The 23,277-nt window shown below is 48.9% G+C and overlaps 1 protein-coding gene across 5 annotated transcripts in view; it reads right to left on the minus strand.

Annotated features, from left to right (window-relative positions):
* Positions 1 to 23,277, minus strand: part of mab21l3 (mab-21-like 3) — a 73,418-nt gene that overhangs the window by 38,063 nt on the left and 12,078 nt on the right. For 3 of the 5 annotated variants that reach the window (XM_038802029.1, XM_038802030.1, XM_038802031.1), the window contains exons 4-5: positions 4,462 to 4,533; positions 91 to 382 (exon numbers count right to left, since the gene is read on the minus strand). In XM_038802029.1, coding sequence (XP_038657957.1) covers positions 91 to 382; positions 4,462 to 4,533 — 364 coding nt within the window. Of the gene's footprint in view, positions 1 to 90; positions 383 to 3,820; positions 3,932 to 4,461; positions 4,534 to 23,277 lie in introns of those variants that run through there. The other 2 variants (XM_038802033.1, XM_038802032.1) reach the window with 2 other exon arrangements.

Consider the following 23,277-nt stretch of genomic DNA (forward strand, 5'->3'; position numbering starts at 1 on the left):
CGATGAACACCCTTGCTTTGCTGCTGACTGCAAAATCTATATCTTAGTCAATGTTTAAAATTAAACGGATCATTTTGATCCTCTACTTACCGTGAAAATTTGAGGCCTGGAGTGGTTTCTCAAGCAGTGCTTTAAAGATAGCAACTACTTTCGAAGGAACAATGTCACCTTCAATAGTCACATCTGACTGGTGCCATTCTTGAGAACTCTTAAGGAACTGATCCACCTCCAACCACTGATGAAGCTTCTCGGGCTCTTGAACAGGCGAGATGAGTTTGGAACCAGTCAAGGTATAATAGCGCCACTGGCGTACCTTCCGTTCTGTGTAAGCTGCCAGACCTCGGACCGGAACCATAATGAAAAACTGTGTTGGTGACTGAACCTGAGAGAAAGCAGAACACCACTTGGAAACTAGCATTCCCTTTCAAGCATTACAGTCGGTACTGAGGCTTGAACACGCAACTGAAGTAATTGGGTTTTCTTCTATTTAGTTATGATTATGAATTTGAGAATATGACAAACTAGATGCAAAGTGCCTCAGCTAGAATGATTAGCTACACCATTGCTTTTGCAAAAATATGTCTGAATGAGCACAGCGAAAATCAGACAGCATGGCTGACAGAAGCAGCTAGAGGCAAAACACATGCGCTGTCCCATGTATCACAGATGTGATGACACCAATGTCATTAATAATCAATAGCTTGTTTATGAGAGTAAGATTATAATTGAGCCAGAGCATAGTAATGTGTAAAATAGAATAAAAAGTTAAATCAATGCATACAGAGCGTTTGGCAAGATGATTTATTTTGTAAACAAAAGGCACATAAATAAAAGGGTTGTACACTGGAGGGCATTTAAAATTAATTAGCCAAAAACAAAATGATTCTCTGTCCACATATCAAACATATTTCCTCTTTGCATTTTTCCTTCACGGATTTTCTACACTTCGGGACTGGTGTATTACGACACCACATATCACATATCGGTCAGCCTCTTAATTCAAGTAGTCATTCAGCAGGATTTTATGCAACCCCCCCCCCCCCCCCCCCCCCCCCCCCCAGCTTATTTTGCAGTGGTGGAGGCAGCCTGCCATTGGTCAGATCTTCCGATCCTTTCACTGTCACCGGGGAACCCACAGTGGTTTGGGAGGGGGTGGGGGGAGATCAACATCAACAGGTCCAGAAGATCCCACCGGCAGGAACGGCCGGAAAATCCTACACATTGTGTTGGACATGGGAATGAATGTCTATAGGGTGTCTTATAATAATGAGTATCATAAAAGTCTATTTTATTACAATCTGATTTGGGAGATTTGATTTTGAGAATAGGTCTACATTGCTGCAGCATTCTTTGATACGTGTACAACTAGTGATAGTCAAAAAGAACTAACAGTTTTATTGCATTCAACCGAGAACAAAACTCTCAGCAATAGGTGTTTGCTTTTATTAGGATAAGAGGTTTGCTGATCAAATTCACCTTTGGTGAAAGGAAACTAATTTTAATCGAGAACTTGATTTTGGGGGAAAATACCGTGAATGATATGGAAAACATCACTATTTCCATTCTTTATTATTTGAGGAAGGCTGTAAATGCATTGGAAGCAGCTCAGAGAAGGTTTACGAGACTAATATCTGGAATGGGCAGGTTATCTTAAGAGGAAATATTGGATTGGCTAGGCTTGTATCTACTGGAGTTGAGGAGAGTAAATAAGACCATCAGACATAGGAGCAGAATTAGGCCACTGGGCCCATCGAATCTGCTCCGCCATTCAATCACGGCTGATATTTTTCTCATCCCCATTCTCCTGCCTTCTCCCATAACCCCTCATTTCCTTATTAATCAAAAACCTATCCATCTCTGTCTTAAAGATACTCAGTGATTTGGCCTCCACAGCCTTCTACGGCAATGAGTTCCACAGATTCATCACCCTCTGGCTGAAGAAATTCCTCCTCCTCTCTGTTTTAAAGGATTGTCCCTTTAGTCTGAGATTGCATCCTCTGCTTCTAGTTTTTCCCTACAAGTGGAAACCTCCTCTTCATGTCCACTCTATCTCGGCCTTGCAGTATCCTGCAAGTTTCAATAAGATTCCCCCTCATCCTTCTAAACTCCAACGAGTACAGACCCAGAGTCCTCAACCGTTCCTCATAAGACAAGCTCTTCATTTCAGGATGACTTATAATGAGATGGCTTAATAGAAACAAAGATAGAACCATAGAAATAATACGGCACGCAAGGGGGCCCAGTAGGTTCATCCTGTCCATACCAACCAAAAGACACACAGTTGCCCTTTCTAATCCCATCTCACTGCACATGGCCTATAGCCCATAGCCCTGCAGCTTACAACACTTTAAGGTGCAGATCCAATTACTTTTTAAAAAGATTTTAAGCTTCTGCCTCCACCACCACCTCAGGCAGTGAATTCCAGACACCCACCACCCCCTGCGTAAAAAGGTCTTTCCTCATGGCCCCTCTAATCCTTCTGCCACTTTAACTCTCTGCCAAGGGCAACAGGTTCGTGCTGTCTACTCGATCTTTATCCCTCACTATTTTGTATACCATAAATCATGCCATCCTCTCAATGGTCTTTGTTCCAAGGAAAATTGAGAATTATTTTCTTTCTAAGCGTCATGAATCTTCAGAACTCTATTCTTCAAAAAGCAGTGAAAGCAAAGTCGGAGTATTTTTAAGGCAGAGGTAGATAGATTCTTGATAAGCATGGGGGGGGGGGGGGGGGGGGGGTGGTTAATGATTATATCGGGGGTAGGTGGAAATGTGGAGTTGCATTTGTGATCAAATCAATCGTGATCTCATTGAATAGCAGAGCAGACTGGAGGGGCCCTACTCCTAATTAATTTGCATCACTTTCTAATGTATTAGAACTACAGACATAGTAAGGGAGCCCTGTGTGAGATAAATTTAGCAGAGTGGATGCATCATGATGCATGTCAAAGAGTACTGAAAATTGAAGATTTTATTACAGGTGGTTCTCATCCCATTTTTGCTTTTACTGTTGTTGCATATTTGCCATACTTCAGAAGTCGAATCCATTATATGCAATTGAAATTTTAAAAATCATCTATGGGATGAGGGAATCGCTAATTAGGCCAGCATTTATTGCCCATCCCTAGTTGCCAGTTAGAACTGGTGGTGAGTTGCCTTCTTGAACTGCTTCAGTCCCTGAGGTGTAGGAGCACCCACAGTGCTGTTAGGAGGGAGTTCCAGGAATTTGACCCATGCGACAGTGAACAGACAGCGATATATTTCCAAGTCAAGATGGTGAGTGACTTGGAGGGGAACCTCCAGGCAGTGCTGTTGTTGGAGCTGCTCTCATCAGGCAAATGGATAGTATTCCATTACATTCCTGACTTGTGGCTTGTAGATGGTGGACATAGGGGGTTCAGGAGGTGAGTTACTCGCTGTAAGATTCCTAGCCTTTGATCTGCTTTGGTAGCCATAGTATTAATGTGGCTAGTCCAGTTTAGATTCTGATCAATGGTAACCCCCAGGATGTTGATTGTGGGGGATTCAGCATTGGTAATGCAATTGAACATCAAGGGGTGATGGCAAGATACTCTCCTGGAGGAAATGAAATGAAAAATCACTTATTGTCACAAGTAGGCTTCAAATGAAGTTACTGTGAAAAGCCCCTAGTCGCCACATTCCGGCACCTGTTCGGGGAAGCTGGTACGGGAATTGAACCGTGCTGCTGGACTGCCTTGGTCTGCTTTCAAAGCCAGCGATTTGGCCCTGTGCTAAACCAGCCCCTTATTAAATCAGAAATGGTTATGCCTGACACTAGTGTGGCGCGAATGTAACTTACCACATATCAGCCTAAGGCTGAATATTGTCCAGGTCTTGCTGCATTTGGACATGGACTGCTGTTTTCATATTAATGTTCTAATCCATACACTAATAGCAATATTGCCAATGCCTGCAGAGGAGAAGAATTGAAAGGCTGCAGGAGGATTTAATTTATGGTTGCTCAGCTTTATGTCCCAATTTTTAGAAATGCTCACAGATATCTTCAAACTCTGCGGACCAAACGTCAATCCACATGCAAACTATTCGTGGGCAAGTATTTGTTTTGTTCTTTTCACTATGAACTTAACAACACATTTTTGTCATCAAATCACTCAGACACATATAGGAGCATCATGGGAAGAACTGATCATTTTTACTCAGGCAGAAGAAAGGGTGTGGAACATTTAATATTTTGGTTTCACACAAACAGCAAGTTAATTGTACAAAATGGTGGGATGGAATTTAAAAGAAAAGTCAGACGCATAGTCAGGATGGACTAGGAAAAGATCATGGTAATCTGGAGTTCAATAAGCAGGAGGTGCAGATCAAATTACAGGAGGGTATTATGATGCACTAGGAACTGGAGTCGAGGAAGTGGGGGACTGGAAAAATGTTGGGATGCGAGGATGGGCTGTGGGAGCTAATCACTGTGATGTGTACCTGGATAGAAGCATGTTGGGCTCGTTTTCCTGTCAGAATAGATGACCATTTAGCCACTACAGCTTGCTGGTCCTAGCAAAACAAATGGAACATGCTCTTTAGAAAGAAAGATAAAAATCAAACCATGAATTTAAAATCAGAAGCGAGAGTAAGAAATCTCTTACAAAGCTGTTAGAGAAAATGGAAAACTTTTCAGAATACAAGATAAATTTGTAATATCAAATATTTATTCCAATACAGAAAATTCTTAGATATTTGTAAAGTATTTAAATGCACAGGTTTCCTCAACCCCTTCTTCAAATCTTCCTTTGGCTCTGTCTAGTGCAGGCATGTCATATTATGAACATTGTGACAATATTTCAAAGAAATTGGACACAAAAGAAGTTGTTAGTCATATGCTTCTGCAAGTTATATGATTTGGACTGCAGATCATAACAAGTCTCCAGAGAATACCCTAATTAGGTGTGGACATGAGCGACGGTACCTCCCAGGCATTTGTGGAATTCATACATCTAAGGAGGAGTTAAGGTCTAAACACTATGGAGTTTCCAAACTGCAAATCTCCATGTTTCATACTGGACAAAGAGGAAAATCAAAATTCAATGGCCTCTATCAAATTCACATTGTATTCAAAAAGCCATGATTCAATCTAGACTGCTGAGTCTCAGAAGTGTAAACCAAAGTCTAGACAGGTATATGAATGGGCGGGAACAGAGGAAAGTAGACCTTGGAAAATAGGAGACAGGTTTAGATAAAGGATCTGGATCGGCGCAGGCTGGAAGGGCCGAAGGGCCTGTTCCTGTGCTGTAATTTTCTTTGTTCTTTAAGTCATGTGAAATTGTTTTTAGCGACTGCACTCTATTATCCCAGGACCCAGCAAGTACATCAGAACTCTCCGATGTCAGCCATTCTAAGAAACAGACACTAAAAATTATTGCAAGTCAAGTTCTCAATCTACAAGAAATCACAAAACCTGCTGTGATCCCTTTGCTTTGCGAGACCCCCAATCATCGAATCCCTACAGTGCAGAAAGAGATCATTTGGCCCATCGAGTTGGCACCAACCCTCTGAAAGAACACTCTGACCTCGTAACCCCACCTAGGGACAATTTAGCATAGCCAATCCATCTAACCGGTCTCTGGACTGTGGGAGGAAATTGGAGCAGCCGGAGGAAACCCACGGAGATACAGGAAGAATGTGCAAACTCCACACACAGTCACCAAGGTCAGAATCGAACCCGGATCCCTGACACTGAGGCAGCAGTGCTAACCATCATACCGCCCTAGACTGGGACATCATTGAATCCATTCAAGAAACCACAAGCGAGACTGGAAATCATAACTCAGGAGATTAAATTAATTGTAATCTGCAAAAGTGCACTATATTTATCTGTATCCAATCCTTGTATGTGTGTGTGCAAACACCCACATGTTAACAAGATCAAGTTTGTGATGCTGTTAATTTGAGGTAAGAAATAACCTTTAAACTAATGAAATATTGCTGCAGAATGGTTTATTTGGGATATGCATTCCAAGAAAACGCACATCTCTTTCCATACAAAACATAGACACAAAGAAGATAGGAGCAGGAGGAGGCCTTTTGGCCCTTCGGGCCTGCTCCGCCATTCATCACGATCATGGCTGATCATCCAACTCAATAGCCTAATCCTGTTTTCTCCCCATAGCTGTTCAACCCATTCTCCCTAAGTGCTATATCTAGCCACCTGGTCGAAAACTTTTAATTTTCAGTAATGGAAAACAACCGAGAAAAACAAATTTGAATGTCCATGTTATTGTCTTGAAATCTCACTAGAAACAAAAGAAAATGCAGAAAAATAAGATAGTTCAGGTCTTTTGAGGTAATGCGACACTGATTGCCATGAAGCCAGTGCCACTGATTGCTCAGTTGTACATAGTGCTCCTGTGGGCTCACTGTGAACACGTCAAAACTTAGTGGCTGAACCTACATGACTTATTTAGACAACATTATCTAGGAATGAAATCCGGAGGTTATATCTCTTTTGTCTTGGCCATTTCTATGACAGCAGTAATTTGCATCACATTTGCTTTCAGTATTGTTTCAAGCTCAGCGAGTTGAAATTTATGGATCAGAAAAGGAGGGTTCTGGCAACAACATCAGATCTGCAGCAAAGTATGATTTTCCTTGTTCTTAGAACATAAAAAAAGGAAATTAAAAGAGCACCTAGATACCACTTGGGACGGCAGCGAGAAGGCTCTTTGACAATAAATCAATTCTGTTGCTGGTTCATGTAGTATAAGGGTCTGGCATATACAGGGTTAACGTGGGACCGAGTACAGTAATGCTCAGTGATATAAGGCACATGACCCAGATCCAGGATCAGTGAGTTATTGAGCAGAGATAAGCAAAGACCTAGATATGGAGATAACTTTACTAGAGATATGGATATAAATAGCTAGTAAAGACTTGCTGTTAACCTACTGAAGATGAAAAACTTCTTTAAGAGTTACCTTTCTGTAACCGACACCCTCAAAATAGTTGACATGCAGAGATCTTTGACCCCTCCTTTGCACAAACATTCTTCCATCTTGCTCCAAATCATTTTGAAATATTTCATCAGTGATAAAAACAATTCACTCACATTACAGTTCTGTTTAAGACCACTGTGCCTTTCCTTTGATGCCTTTAACATTTTTATCACCCTGCAGATTCTCTTACAACAGCAGGAGGTGCTGGGCTCATCGTTTTGATGGCAGCTTAAAGAGGTGCCATGTAGACTGGGCTCAAAACTTTGCTCCTTTGTGGATACCTGCATGTCCACTTTAGGTGCAGCTCCTAGTCTTTGGAGATGAACAATTGGTTCTTTAAAAAAAAACATTGTGTGTGTCTATATACTGTCATATGGAATGCAATCTAGGTTTCAGAAGGTATTCTGAATGGTAAGAACAAGTGGAGGAATGAGATACATTTACATTGCTTCCACTGCTCTACATGTTATCATGTAAACAATTTCTTAAGATAATTATCCAGTCCCTCATTTGGGTCGACCATATTCTCAGGTAGTGCATTCTGGATCCTACCCACTCGCTATTTAAAAAGATTTCTCCTCATTTTACATCCGGTCCTTTGCCATTTATCTTAAAGCAGTGTTCTGATTCTTGACCCTTCCACCAATGGGAACAGATTGTTTTCCCTTAAACAACTGTACAAAAGTCACCTCTCAACCTTCTCTTCTCAAAAAGAGAGCTGCCTCAGCTTCTCCAATCTACCTTCGTAATTTATATCTTCCTCATTCTTGGAACCATTCTCATACATCTTTCTGCACCATATCAAATACCTCCACATCCTTTGTAGGTGCCCTGGACTGAACATAATATTCCAGTTGAGATTATTGTATTTTAGAAAGGTTCATAATAGCTTCCTCACTTTTCTAATGTATTAATAAAGCTCAGGGCCATGTTTTATTACCTACTTTCTCAACCTGTCCTGCCATCTTCCAACAATTTGTGCATCTGTACCCCACGCCCTTATGCTCCTGCACCTCTTTAGAATTTTACCCTTTATTTCATAATGCCTTTTCGAGTTCTTCCTACAAAAATGTCTCACATCACACTTCTCTTCATTAAAATTATATCTGTCACGTGTCTGCCCATTCACTAGCCTGTGCATGTCCTCTTGAAATCCATTATTATCCACCACAGTCCATAAAAGTGCCAATTTTGGTGATCTGCAAATTTAGGACCTGTTTAATGCAGTGAGGGAAAGAGCAAGATTGATTATTATAAACACATAGCTGCAAGGTACAATCGTCTCCAGTACTAACCTGGAGAGGGCATTGGACTTTGTCCCATATTTAACACTTGCGTCTGAAGCCGACAATCATTGACTCCCTTCCATGAAGCCCGAATCATGCCCTTTGTACATGCCATTGAGACTGCCCTGTGCCACATTACTGAAACTAGAAGCTTCTTTAAATACGGGGACTCAGTGGTTATATAGAACATAGAACATAGAACATAGAACAGTACAGCACAGAACAGGCCCTTCGGCCCTCGATGTTGTGCCGAACAATGATCACCCTACTTAAACCCACGTAACCCCTATACCCGTAACCCAACAATCCCCCCATTAACCTTACACTACGGGCAATTTAGCATGGCCAATCCACCTAACCCGCACATCTTTGGATTGTGGGAGGAAACCGGAGCACCCGGAGGAAACCCACGCACACACGGGGAGGACGTGCAGACTCCACACAGACAGTGACCCAGCCGGGAATCGAACCTGGGACCCTGGAGCTGTGAAGCATTGATGCTAACCACCATGCTACCGTGAGGCCCCTGATATATAAGCACCAATTTTAGAAAGTGCATTCACCCAAATTGGTAAAGACAAAATGTCTGTCTTCAACTTTCCTGATACTCCATCCAGTTCAACAGTGCAACAGCATCTGTAAAGGGTGCAGTGTCAGGAGCCTGTAATATTTAAGATGCGTGCAGCAACATTTGGAAGCGAAAGGCAATATCTGGGAGATCTGCAGCAGGATTCTCCGACCCTCCCCCGGGGGAGGGCAGCGCGAATCCCACCCCGCCGCCCGCCGTATACTCCGGTGTCGGTTTTCAGGCGGAGGCGGGGTTCATGCCACACCGCTCGGGGGCCATTGGCAACGGCCCCCCCGGCAATTCTCCCCGATGGGCCGAGCGGCCGTCCGTTTTTAGCTAGTCCCGCTGGCGTGGGTTAGACATGGTCCCACATGGCGGGACCTGGCAGGCAAGTCAGCGGGGGCGGTCCTCGGGGGTGGGGGGGGGGGGGGGGGGGGGGGGGGCCACGGTGGCCTGGCCCACGATCTGGGCCCACCGATCTGCGGGCGGGCCTGTGCAGTGGGGGCACTCTTTCGGAAGCGTGGAGGGTACGTGAAAAGAAGGCCACAGGTCTGCCCGCTTGGTTCAGGGTGGCCGCCAGAGCTACGTCAGATGCGTCGCTCTCGACCTGGAATGGGACAGACTTGTCGATAGCATGCATCGTGGCCTTTGCGATATCCGCTTTGATGCGGCTAAAGGCCTGGCGGGCCTCCACCGACAGGGGAAAGGAGATGGACTGGATGAGGGGGCGGGCTTTGACGGCGTAGTTGGGGACCCACTGGGCGTAATAGGAGAAGAAGCCCAGGCAGCGTTTGAGGGATTTGAGGGAGTTGGGGGAGGGGGGAGTTCCATCAAGGGGCGCATGCGTTCGGGATCGGGCCCTATCACTCCATTACGCACTACGTAGCCAAGGATGGCTAGACGGTCGGTGCTAAACACGCACTTATCCTTATTGTAAGTTAAATTAAGGAGTTTTGCGGTTCGGAGGAATTTTTGGAGGTTGATGTCGTGGTCCTGCTGGTCGTGGCCGCAAGTGGTGACGTTATCGAGATACAGGAAGGTGGCCCGTAAACCGTGCTTGTCGACCATTCGGTCCATTTCCCGTTGGAAGACCGAGACTCCATTTGTGACACCGAATAGAACCTTGAGGAAGTGGTAGAGGCGCCCATCTGCCTCAAACACGGTGTACTTTCGGTCACTCACGCGGATGGGGAGCTGGTGGTAGGCGGACTTAAGGTCCACCGTGCAGAAGACTTTGTATTTTGCGATCCTGTTAAACAGGTCGGAAATACGGGGGAGAGGGTAAGCGTCCAGCTGCGTAAACCTGTTGATGGTCTGACTGTAATCGATGACCATCCGGTTTTTCTCCCCAGTCCGAACTACCAGCACTTGGGCTCGCCAGGGACTGTTGCTGGCCTCGATAACTCCTTCCTTAAGGAGCCTCTGGACCTCGGACCCGATGAAGGTCCGGTCCTGGGCACTGTATCGTCTGCTCCGAGTGGCGACAGGTTTACAATCTGGGGTGAGATTAGCAAACAAGGAAGGGGGGTCCACTTTGAGGGAAGCGAGGATGCAAACAGTAAGAGGGGGAATAGGGCTGCCGAATTGAAAGGTTAAGCTCTGCAGGTTGCATTGGAAATCCAGGCCCAAGAGTGCCGGAGCGCATAGACGGGGCAGGATGAGGAGTTTGAAGTTTTTGAAAACCCTCCCCTGGACCGTGAGGTCCGCTATGCAGCACCCGGTGATTTGGATGGAGTGCGAACCCGAGGCCAATTAAATCTTATGCTTAACTGGATGGATGGGGAGCACGCAGCGTCTTACCGTGTCGGGGCGAACAAAACTTTCCGTGCTCCCGGAGTCCAGCAGGCATCTTGTTTTGTGTCCGTTGAGCTGGATAGTTGTCGTAGTCTGGGCGAGCGTGCGTGGTCGCGACTGGTCGAGAGTGATGGAAGCAAGTCGTGGTGAGAGTTCCAGGTCATCCTCGGTGGCAGAGTAATCGCTGGCAGGGCCTTCCATTTTGGCCCAAGATGGCGGCGCCCAGGACCCGCACGTGGAGTCGGGGTCCCAAGATGGCGGCGCCCAGGACCCGCACGTGGAGTCGGGGTCCCAAGATGGCGGCGCCCGTTGGAACCTCGTGGCGGCTGGGGGCAGTGTCAGCGGCCTCTGCGGGCCGGTCGGAGCAGCTGGGAGCGAGGGTCGGGAGGACCGTGGGGCCGTTGCGGGGGCCGGGAGGCGGGTTGGAGAGGTTGGTGCGCGCGCTGGGCCCTAGGGGGGCCCGGGGGGGGGGCGGGGGGGGGGGGAGGGGGCAATCCGCGGTCGCTGCGTGGAACAGCAGCGACCGACTTGGGTCTGGCATACCACCGCGTGGTGGCCCTTAATCCCGCAGCTCTTGCACAGAGCGGAGCGGGCCAGGCAGCGCGGGCGGGGGTGCTTGGAGAGACCGCAAAAATAGCAATGGGGCCCCGCTAATTTGTCGGAGTGACCCGCAGCGCAGGCTTGGGGGCGTATGCGCGGGCGTTCAGGTCAGCAACCTCCAGGGAGGTTGCAAGAGTCCGTGCCTCAGCTAGGCTGAGGGCGTTCTTCTCCAGCAATCGTTGTCGGATGGAAGGAGACTGCATGCCAGCAACGTAAGCGTCTCTAATTAGAAGTTCCATGTGCTCAGTCGCCGAAACTTGGAGACATGCGCACGTTCACCCTAGAGCTGCGACGGCCTGGTAAAACTCATCGAGTGACTCACCAGGGAACTGTTGTCTAGTCGTCAGGAGATGCCGTGCGGATACTTCGTTGACCAGCCGGAGAAAGTGTCCTTTGAGAATCTCCATGGCAGCATCAAAATCGCTTTTGTCCTCAATCATTGAGTAGATCGCTGTGCCCACGCATGAGTGGAGGATGTGGAGTTTCTGCTCCTTGGTGGGCTTGCCGGCTGCAGTCGTCAGGTAACTATTAAAACACGCCTGCCAGTGTTTAAAGATCGCAGACGCATTTGAAGCATGCGGGCTGGTGCGGAGGCAGTCAGGCTTGATGCGTAGCTCCATTCCAAAATTCAATTGGACTCGAGACACGATTAAGATCCAAACTGTGGCTTTAATCAGCTAGTTGTTAGCCTGGTGGTCGACTCCAGAGTAAGGCTGACCGCCGGGAACTCTGGGTACTTATACCCCACCTCGGAGGCGGGGTCTACTTGCCTCTCGACCAATTGGTGAGCAGTCACATGACTAGTCCCAGCCAATCGGACGAGAGGCACATGACCAGCCAGAGCCAATGGGAAACTCATGCTCTGCACCAATGGCAGTGCTCACATACATACCACCACAGGGGGTGAAGTGGAATCACATGTCTAGTCTTTTCGGTGGCCTGATCGTCCTCGTCGACATTCTCAGCTTGGGCGGTGGTGCGTCGGACACGGACGTCTTCGGTGCGGGTACATCCGGGAGCACGGTGGTCGGAGCTTTGGTCTGGGTCGGGGTAGGGGGCCGGGGCGCAGGGGGGATAGCGGTGCCGCCGTGGAGTGTGTGTGTGGGGGGGGGGGGGGTCGATGTCTACCGACGTAGAGGGGGACCTGGGGGGGGCATCAGCGGGTGCCAGGTCCCGCAGGGAAACCATGAAGGGGGGGGGGGGGGGGGGGCGTCTGTAGTGAGGGAACCAGCGGGTGCCAGATCCCGGAGGGAAACTGTGTCTTGCCTGCCATCGGGGTGCTCGACATAGGCGTATCGGGGGTTCGCATGTGGTAGTCGGACCCTCTCGACCAGGGGCCCGTTTTATGGCTGCTCGCGTGCCTCCGGAGAAGTCTCGGAGTCGTCAGCCAAGGTGGAAGTGAGACCCTGGAGGTCTACTTCCTGGGGAAGGCAAACATGCGATTGTGAGGGGTCTCATTCGTGGCCGTGCAGAGGAGCGACCTAATGGAGTGCAGGGCATCGGGTAGGACCTCCTGCCAGCGGGTGGTTGGGAGACTTCTTGACCGTAGGGCTAGGAGGACAGCCTTCCAAACTGTTGCGTTCTCCCTCTCCACCTGCCCGTTTCCCCGCGGGTTATAGCTGGTCGTTCTGCTCGAGGCAATGCCCTTGCTGAGCAGATACATGAGCAGTTCATCGCTCATGAACGATGTACCCCGGTCGCTGTGGATATAAGCGGGGAAACCAAACAGTGTGAAGATGCTGTGCAGTGCCTTTATCACGAGGTCATGTCGGGACAGGGGACGGTGGATGGGAAGTGGGAGAACTCGTCGACGACGGTTAGGAAGTAGATATTGCGGTTGGTGGACGGGAGGGGGGTCTTTGAAGTCCACGCTTAGTTGCTCAAAGGGCCCCCAAGGCCTTTACGAGGCGAACCTTGTCTGGCCAGTAGAAGTGCGGTTTGCACTTCGCACAGATCTGGCAGGCCCTAGTCATGGCCTTGACCTCCTTGGTGGAGTAAGGTAGGTTGCGGGACTTGATAAAGTGGGCGAGCTGGGTAACCCCCGGGTGACAGAGGTCATTGTGGATGGCCCGCAAGCGATCCTCCTGCGCGTTGGCGCATGTGCCGCAGGACAGGGCATCTAGTGGCTTGTTGAGCTCCCCTGGACGATACTTGATATCCTACGTGTAGGTGGAGAGTTCGATCCTCCACCTCAAGATTTTATCATTTTTAATTTTGCCCTGTTGTGCGTTAACAAACATGAAGGCGACTGACTGTTGGTCAGTGACGAGGGTGAACCTCCTACCGGCTAGGTAGTGCCTTCGGTGCCGCACAGCCTCCACAATGGCTTGCGCCTCCTTTTCGACTGCAGAGTGCCAAATCTCGGAGGCGGTGAGGGTTCTGGAGAAGAATGCTACTGGCCTGTCTGCCTGGTTGAGGGTAGCAGCCAGGGCGATGTCTGACGCATGGCTCTCTACCTGGAAAGGGATGGTTTCGTCCACCACGTGCATAGCGGCCTTGATGATGTAGGCCTTGATGCGACTGAAGGCCGACCGGGCCTCAGCCATCAGGGGAAATGTTGTGGTCTTTATGAGTGGTCGGGCTTTATCCGCATATTTGGGGGACCCACCGGGCGTAATAGGAGAAAAGCCCCAAGCACTGTTTGAGGGCCTTAAGGCTACGGGGGAGGGGAAGTTCCTTAACGGGGCACATGCAGTCGGGGTCGGGTCCTAGGACCCCGTTCTCCACGACATGGCCGAGGATGGCTAGTCGGGTTGTGTTGAAAACGCATTTTTCCTTGTTGTAGGTCAGGTTGAGGGCTCGGGCTGTCTGGAGGAACTTTGAGGTTCGTGTCATGGTCCTGCTGATCATGGCCACAGGTGGTGACGTTGTCCAAGTACGGGTATGTAGCCCGCAAGCTGTACTTGTCCACCATTTGGTCCATCGCCCTCTGGAAGATGGAGACCCCATTTGTGACGCCGAAGGGGACCCTGAGGAAGTGGAAGAGCCGGCCAGCTGCTTTGAAAGCAGGAAAGGGGCGGTCTATCGGTCGGATAGGGAGCTGGTGGTAGGCGGATTCGAGGTCGACAGTGGAGAATACACGATATTGTGTGATCTGATTGACCATCTCTGCTATGCGGGAAAGGGGGTTCGCATCGAGCTGCGTGAAGCGGTTTATGGTCTGGCTATAGTCCACGGCCATCCGTTTCTTTTCCCCGGATCATACTACCACCACTTGTGCTCTCCAGGGGCTGTTGCTAGCCTCAGTGACCCCCTCTCCCAATAAACGCTGGACCTCTGACTTGATAAAAAAAAGTCACGTCTTGGGCACTGTACCACCGGCTCCTAGTGGCGACGGGCTTACAGTCGGGGGTGAGGTCCGCGAATAGAGAGGGGGGTGCGACTTTCAGTGCCGCAAGGCTGCATACTGTGTGAGGGGGAGGGGTGGGGGCAAGGGTCCGCCGAACTTCAGTGTCAGACTTCTGTGGCTGCATTGGAATTCCAGACTGAGCAGCAGGGGGGCACAGAGGTGAGGGAGGATACAGAGTTTGAAACAAGCGTATTCGGCACCCTGGATCGAGAGATCCGCAATACAATACCCCTTGATTTGGACCGAGTGGGACCCGGAGGCAAGGGCTATGGTTTGGGACGCGGGACAGGTGCGCAAGGAACAGCGCCTTACCGTTTCTTGGTGGATAAAGCTCTCCGTGCTCCCGGATTCGAAGAGGCAGGGAGTATCGCGCCCGTTGACCTGAACCTGCATCATGGAATTCTGCAGGTGCTTTGGCCGCGTTTGGTCGAGTGTGATCGCTCCCAGTTGCGGGTAGTCTGAGTCCTCAGCCGAATCAGATTCACAAAATGGCCGCCGCTGGTCACATGTGTCAGGCCCAGAAGATGGCCACCGCCAAGATGGCCGCCCCATGTCTCGCACGAGGCAGATGACGCGTCAGAAAGGGGAGGGTCCGGTCAGTGCGCAGCCGCGTTGCGAGGCCTGCAGGCCTGTGAGCCCGATTTCCGAGCCTGGTGATCTTTTTGTTTCTGGGCCCTGGGCCTGGTCAGGCAGACCCTCACGAAATGCCCCTTCTTCCTGCAGTCGCTGCAAATGGCAGAGCGGGCTGGGCAGCGTGGACGTGGGTGCTGGCCCTGTCCACAGAAAAAGCACGGGGTGCCCCCGGTCTGGGCGGGTCGCCGCGCGGTGCAGGCCCTTAGCGTGGCCGAGTCTGGGGAAGTCAGAGGGGCTCGCAGGGTCCACGGGGTATGTGCCTAGGTTGTGGCGGGCCACTTACAGCGAGGCGGTGAGCGTTACCGCGTCCTGGAGGTCTTTAGCTCCATTTTCGAGTCGTCGCTGCCTGATATAGGTGGAACGGATGCCGGACACGAATGCGTCTCGGATGTGCAGGTTCATGCGAACTTCCGCCGTCACATCCTGATGACTGCAGTTCCTGGCGAGCTTTTCCACGAACTTGTCTAGAGTTTCCCCTAAGCGCTGCCAGCAGGTAGAGAGCAGATGCTGGGCATGTACCTCATTTATGGGTTTGACAAAACGCTTGGGTAGGATGTCGACCTCCTCGTCGTAAGTAGTCGCCTTCTCGATCATGGCAGAGATTCTGTGACTCACCCGAGCGTGGAGTAGGCACAGCTTGCGTGGCCCTAGGATGGGAGTCTCCGAGGATTCCAGGTAGACCCCGAAGCAGCGGAGCCAGTACTTAAACATTTTTTTTGCCTCCGGTGTCCGTGCTTCCAGGTTGAGCTTCTCTGGCTTGAGACCTGTGTCCATCCTAACGTAATTCTGCTTATTAAATTGTAGTACCCTCAATAACGACACAAAAGAGTAGAACGGTAAAAGAAGGATTTAATAAGCAGAGAACTAGCCTGTTGCCGAGACGGGTGTTTACTGGGTGCCACCTACAGGGTGGCCCCTTATATACGACTCCCTGGTGGGCGGAGCCGGAGGCAGAGTCCCCCAGGGTTCCAAGCCCATTCTTAAAAGAAGAGAGCTAACTTTGAGTCCAGGTGACCCTTTGTCAGCTTTGAAACGTTAGCTCTTTTCTCTCCCAACAGATGCTGCCAGACCTGCTGAGATTTTCCAGCATTTTCTCTTCGGTTTCAGATTCCAGCATCCGCAGTAATTTGCTTTTATCCTATATTTCTGCCATCTTGTCCCTGGATGGGTGGCACAGTGGTTCTCACTGCTGCCTCACCAGCTCCAGGGACCCAGGTTCAATTCTGGCCTCCAATGACTATGTGGAGTTGCACTTTCTCCCTGTGTCTGTGTGGGAGGCAAGAGAGGAAATTGCTAGGGCAGCACTGTAGCATAGTGGTTAGCACTGTGGCTTCACAGCACCAGGATCCCAGGTTAGATTCCCGGCTTGGGTCACTGTCTGTGTGGAGTCTGCACGTTCTCCCAGTGTATGCGTGGGTTTCCTCCGGGTGCTCCGGTTTCCTCCCACAGTCCAAAGACGTACAGGTTAGGTGGATTTGCCATGGTAAATTGCCCCTTAATTGGAACAAAACAAAAAGGATTTTGGCTCTTTAAATTAAAAAAACATAAGGGCCATGGCTGAGGGTGTAAATTCAGAGAGTGCAAATTCAATCACTGTCTGAATTTCTTCCATGGTGGATGATACTAAATTGAAAGTCCTGAGGGACAATGGAATATTACACCCTTTTTCCAAACAAGGACATATCAAAGGCACAAAGCAACTGAATAATCTACTGTGGAGATAATGGAAGCCAATTATTATCTCCGCAAAAATCAAATCCTCCATGTCCCAGGTCTGTTTTGGTTCTCTTCGAGGAATACACAGGAGACTTATTGTCCCTTCTCAGTAAACCAGGGACCCAGAATCATGCTCTGGGGACTCCGATTGAAATCCTGCTACTGCAGATGGTGAAATTTGAATTCAATTAATATATGGAATTTAAAAAGTCTAGTGATGACCATGAAACTATTGCCGATTGTCGAAAAAACCCATCTGGTTCACTAATGTCCTTTAGGGAAGGGAATCTGTCATCCTTACCCGGTCTGGCCTACATGTGACTCCAGACCCAAAGAAATGTAGTTGACTGTTAACTGCCCCTGCAAAAGGCAATTAGGGATGGGCAATAAATGCTGGCACAGCCTGTGACGCCCATGTCCCATGAACAAATAAAAAAAAGTCAGAAGCAATCACCCCTGTTCGGACAGGTAAAAAATGAAAGTTTTACTCTCTCTCGGATTGCTGTAAGAAAAGCCACATCTGAAAAGGAAGCAGGACAATTCCTCGGAGTTCAACTGCTGAAGTTACAAATCTCAAACTGCCGCGATGTTTCACCAACTACTTCTCATGGAAAAGTCAAACACTGATTCATAGTGTCATAGTTCCTGTGTCTGTCTCTCCCGCTGGATTCTACACTAGCAATGAGTGTAAAGTGGAGGTGCCATAGCCATCATGAATTATACCGCTAACCCATTTCGTCCAGGCTCAGAGAGGCCTCCACTCTGAGCAGAGAGTCGCACACCGGGCAACTTGAACAGTTCGATGCTGGTACCAATGACTGGATCCAGTACATGGAGCAGCTACAGTATTTTCGGTCCAATGCCATTGAGGTGGGGGATGAGCAACAAACTATTATACTACTGACCAGAGTCAGGGGATCCACCTATATGCTAATAAAAAACCTCACCCACCCGGACAGGCCGGACTATAAATGGCAGCCTTGGTCGAGGCACATCTGAACCTCCAGCCCCCAATAACGGTCATCCGGAAATGTTTCCACACAACCTCGCAAGCCCGAGGGGAATCCAACGGCGACATCTTGGCATGCTTGAGAACGTTCACCTCCTCTTGCGAGTTTGTACAAATCGCTGAGGGACCATTTAGCCTGTAGACTCCGTGATACCGACACCCAGTGTAAACTGCTAACGGAGGCTCACTTAACCCTCCAATGGGCGGTAGACATCACCATTACCTGGGAAAGTGCAGGGCATGGGTTCAAGAGCTTCAGGCCCTGGCGGCCGTGAACCTCAGTTGTCAGAGCGACTGTGACCAGACCCAAGGGGCATGAGCCTCCACAAGGCGGGAGCTGCTGCAGGAAACATTGCCATGACAAACCCGGGAGTGACCAAAATGATTCCCCAAGCCGGAACACCAATATGGCAGCCACAGGGAGCTGGCTGGACCCGGTGACCGGGCAGGGACACCAGGCAAGCCCGGTGAAGGCACTATTCCCAATCAACCCCCCAAGGCGATATCATCCTCCTAGAGGCCAGACATATTATGTAGAGGACCAGACCAGTAGTTGCATTGCATTACAGCCCCCAGGTCACATCAATCCAAATAGCACTGAAGAGAACTAGGCACCACATTGATATGAAACTCTACACCTGAGCGATAATCTCGGTCATCAGTCACCCGCCAGACATTTGCCATGATTCAGTTCAGTCTCCAGCCCTTGGGGCTTTGAGACATTGATGCCAGTTTGGCAACATATACTGGGGAGCCCTTGGCCATCGAAGGCACCACCCACGTAACCGTGACGTATGGGGACCAGTCAGCATGCTTGCCCTTGCTGGTGGTCTATGTTAGAGGACCCAGTTTATTGGGCCGTGACTATGCAATTTAAAGCGTGTTTGCTGTATGTGCTTCCACGGCCTGAAGGAATGCTGCCGACATTTCCAGGAGTTTTCGCTGAAGGCCTCAGCATCATAAAAGGCGCAGTGGCAAAAATTAGTGTGGGTGAAAACGCACAACCCCGCTATTTTCACGTCCGCCCCTTATCATATGCACTATGCCCAAGATCATTGCGGAGTTGGATCACTTGGAATGCCTGGTGATCATCCGCCTGGTCCACTTCGCTGACTGGGCTGTGCCAGTGGTCCCGGCATTAAAACCTGACGGATCCATGTGCCTGTGTGGAGACTACAAGAGGACATTGAACCGGGTTTCTACTTCCGACAGTTACCTAGTCAAGGGTCTGTACACCAAGTTCAGCAGTGACAAGATAACAAAACTCAACATGAGCCATGCGTATCTGCAGCTGGCCCTAGATCCAGGCTCCCAGAGGCTCGTCACCATTAACACCCAAAGAGGGTTGCACAAATACACCCAGTTATCATTTGGACTTTCATTGGCCTGTACGATTTTCCAGCGAGTGGTGGCAAACATCCTACCTGGTCTACTGAGGGTGGCGGTATACCTGGACGATGTCCTCATCGCTGGGGCCTCGGACAAGGAGCACTTGGAAAATCTGGTGAAGTCCTCATACGGTTCGAACAGGCTGGCATCCGCCTTCAGAGCAAGAAGTGCACTTTTAATGCACCGAGGTCACCTATACAGGGTATCGGGTAGACAGTCACAGCCTTCACCCAGTGGAAGACCAGGTGCGGGTCATCTGACAGGCTCCCAACCCTCAAGGTTAGACCAAGCTCCGCTCTTTATGACACATCAATTACTACAGAAAATTCATCCCCACCTTAGCCACGCTGCTCAGTCCAATTCATCCCCAACTTAGCCACGCTGCTCAGTCCAATTCATCCCCAACCAAGCCACGCTGCTCAGTCCAATTCAACCCCAACTTAGCCACGCTGCTCAGTCCAATTCATCCCCAACTTAGCCACGCTGCTCAGTCCAATTCAACCCCAACTTAGCCACGCTGCTCAGTCCAATTCAACCCCAACTTAGCCACGCTGCTCAGTCCAATTCATCCCCACCTTAGCCACGCTGCTCAGTCCAATTCATCCCCACCTTAGCCACGCTGCTCAGTCCAATTCATCCCCAACTTAGCCACGCTGCTCAGTCCAATTCATCCCCAACTTAGCCACGCTGCTCAGTCCAATTCATCCCCAACTTAGCCACGCTGCTCAGTCCAATTCATCCCCACCTTAGCCACGCTGCTCAGTCCAATTCAACCCCAACTTAGCCACGCTGCTCAGTCCAATTCATCCCCAACTTAGCCACGCTGCTCAGTCCAATTCATCCCCACCTTAGCCACGCTGCTCAGTCCAATTCATCCCCAACTTAGCCACGCTGCTCAGTCCAATTCATCCCCAACCTAGCCACGCTGCTCAGTCCAATTCATCCCCACCTTAGCCACGCTGCTCAGTCCAATTCAACCCCAACTTAGCCACGCTGCTCAGTCCAATTCACCAGCAGAGAATTCAAGTTATTCATGGCATTGAACAGCATCCGACACGTGTGGACTGACCGGTATCACCCAGCCTTGAACCTGCAGTCCAAACCTTCAAGCAGGCCATAAAGAAGTTGACCACCAGATCCTGGGAGACACGGCTCGCCCAGTTTCTTTTTAGCTACTGGAAGACCCCCTCATGCCACCACGGGCGTGGTACTGGAGGAGATGCTGATGGGGTGATGGCTCAAGACATGCCTCAGCCTAGTCATACTGGACATTGGTGCATGGATCCGCCATCGACAGGACCGCTGTGACGCACGCTGGTCACGCACCCAACTGCGCTACTTCAAACCAGGGGACCCCACCGGAATTTCAGCGCCAACGCCACATGGATTCCAGACAAAGTGCTCAGGGTAACTTGTCCGGTCTCCTAGTCGGTCCAGGTACAGGGACATGGAGCAAGCAGCCACTTCAACCACATCCGCTGTTGCATGCAGGAACCTCTGGAACAAGCCCTTTCTCAAAGTCCTTGCCTTGAAGCCCAAGCCATTTGAAGGACTAAGCCTTACTGAGTTACCACCAGCCAGCCAGTTGTAAGCAGTATATCAAAGTGTTATGCATGAAGGCCTCCACCTTCTCAACCTTTCCTGTCGCCCGAGGCGTGGTGATCCTCAGGTTAAACCACCACAGTCAGTTCTCCCCTTCAAAGGTCATCTGGGGCAATGGTGACTTTACCTTACCAAAGGGAGAAATCCTTAAACCAAGCCAGAAGTTGTGTGCATAAAGAGTGAGGGAGTAGACAATTGTGGGAGAACGTGAGCTTCCGTTGGACTGCAAGCGAGCGCAAAGAAAAAGAAACACTGTCTTGTGGATCAGCTTGCAGTGATTCCCCTTAGTACATCAATATAGCATTTTATAAGTAGGCTCCCACTTGAAAGAGATGTGTACCTAGGCCGCTCATGCAAAAGGCTAAACAATTATGCTGGTAAAGCAAATAAGGAGCAGGAATGGCACGCACTGTGATTTTTGGCCCATTCAAGAAGAATTTACTTTATTTCGGACTGAAATTATGTCAATAAAAGTGGAGTAGGAGTCAGTGCTATTATAGGCGTCAAATGCACTCAGCCGTGAAGAGTTAATCTTAGGTCAAAGAATTTTGACGGATAATTAGCCTGAAACCTACTGCTTGTAAATAATTATTTTACTGGAATGTGTAGAGGTGCGAGTGGTACACATTACCTCAGGGGAGGGAAGACAACTAAATGGAAATATCACGCCAGCTACATTGTTTGCTGTACGTTTAATTGTGGCAAGTTCCATGCCAACTCAAATTCTTTTGAATGGCACAACTTATGCAACAGTATCCAAAATCCAAATGAGAACAATATTTGCTTTGACTCAATTACAGTTTAAAATATTTAGAGTTTGCATTATATGGTCTTGATTGACATTAAGCTCCAGTATTCATTCAGTTTAAATGTTAAATTCACAGCAAAGCAGAAAGTATTTCCTTAATTTTTTGTATCTCAGTTATCTTTATTTCTTTCCGACCCTTTGAATGACTACTCTACCCAGACCCACTCGCCCCTCAGCCCATAATGGCATAACCTAACCTGCACATCCTGGACAATTAAGCTTGGCCAATCCACCTAACCTGCACATCTTTGGACTGTGGGAGGAAAACCGGAGGAAACCCAAGCAGACACGGGGAGAACGTACAAACTCCACACAGACAGTGATCCAAGGATATAATGAACCGGAGTCCCTGCCGCCGTGAGCAACAATGCTAACCACCACTGTGCCACCGTGTCGCCCTCTAGGGATAGAAGTCAATTTGCAGATGGCACTAAAATAGGTGGGATAGTAAGTTGCAAGGAGGAAATAAGACATTTACAAATGGATATATAGGTAGGTTAGGGGAGTGGGCCAAAATATGGCAGATGGAGTTTAACGTGGATAAGTGGAAGGTTATCCATTTTGGTCAGAAAAATGATAAGGCAACTTATCGAAATGGAGAAAAGTGTTCAGTGCAGATTCAGGCATGAATCTCAGAAAACTAGTATGCAGGTAATATGGAAGGCAAATGAAATTTTGGCTTTTATAGCTAAAGGGCTAGAGTATAAAAGTAGGGAAGTGTTGTTACAACTTTACAAGGCATTGGTGAGACTGCATCTGAAGTGCTGTGCACAGTTTTGGTCCCCTAATTTGAGGAGAAATGTAGTTACATTATAGGCAGTTCAGAGGAGGTTCACTAGATCAGAGATGAGGGGTTTGTCCTGAGAGATTGAGCAGTTTAGGCCTCTTCTCTATGGAATTCAGCATGCAGTGGATGCCACGCTTTTGAGTAAATTGGAGGAGATAGTCAGATATTTAATTAGTAATGGGTTGAAGGGTTATGGAAAACGGTCAGGAAAGTGGCGTTGAGGCCGAGATGAGATCAGCCATGATCTTATTCAAAGGTGGAGCCGGCTTCAGGGGCTGAATTGCCTACTCCTGATGTGTGGGGTGGGGAGTGTGCATATCTTGTGACACTCAACATCCAAACCGCAAGGAACAGCCTGGATGGTGAAGCAGTTGATATTTTCCTGTCTACTGCTTCAATGTTCATTACATTAAAAGTGGTGCAGGGATCAGGTAGAAGAGATGCATCAGCACCAAGGGTAGTAAAAGCTAGCTGGTGGCAACGTACTTTTTTGCTCCTCCAAACTCCTGTGCGCAGTCGATGTAGATAAAAGTTTTGAAGCTGCGCAATCCCACTCCAAACCCCTATGATTCTAAAATAAATTGAAATTAGATAAATAGTTTAACCAGAAATGTGCCTTTGCACCTCTCACTTTGTCAGGTCAAAGCCATTCGGAGCGGTTTTTCAGACACTGAAGAGAGTCATTGATAATATGTTTTTGGTGTAGCAGGAGTAAGTTAACGCAGACTTTGAATTTAACTCTTCATATACTGAAGTTAGAGCAATTCA

Source organism: Scyliorhinus canicula, chromosome 7 (genome assembly GCF_902713615.1).
Source record: "Scyliorhinus canicula chromosome 7, sScyCan1.1, whole genome shotgun sequence".
In the NCBI taxonomy this organism is placed as follows: domain Eukaryota; kingdom Metazoa; phylum Chordata; class Chondrichthyes; order Carcharhiniformes; family Scyliorhinidae; genus Scyliorhinus; species Scyliorhinus canicula.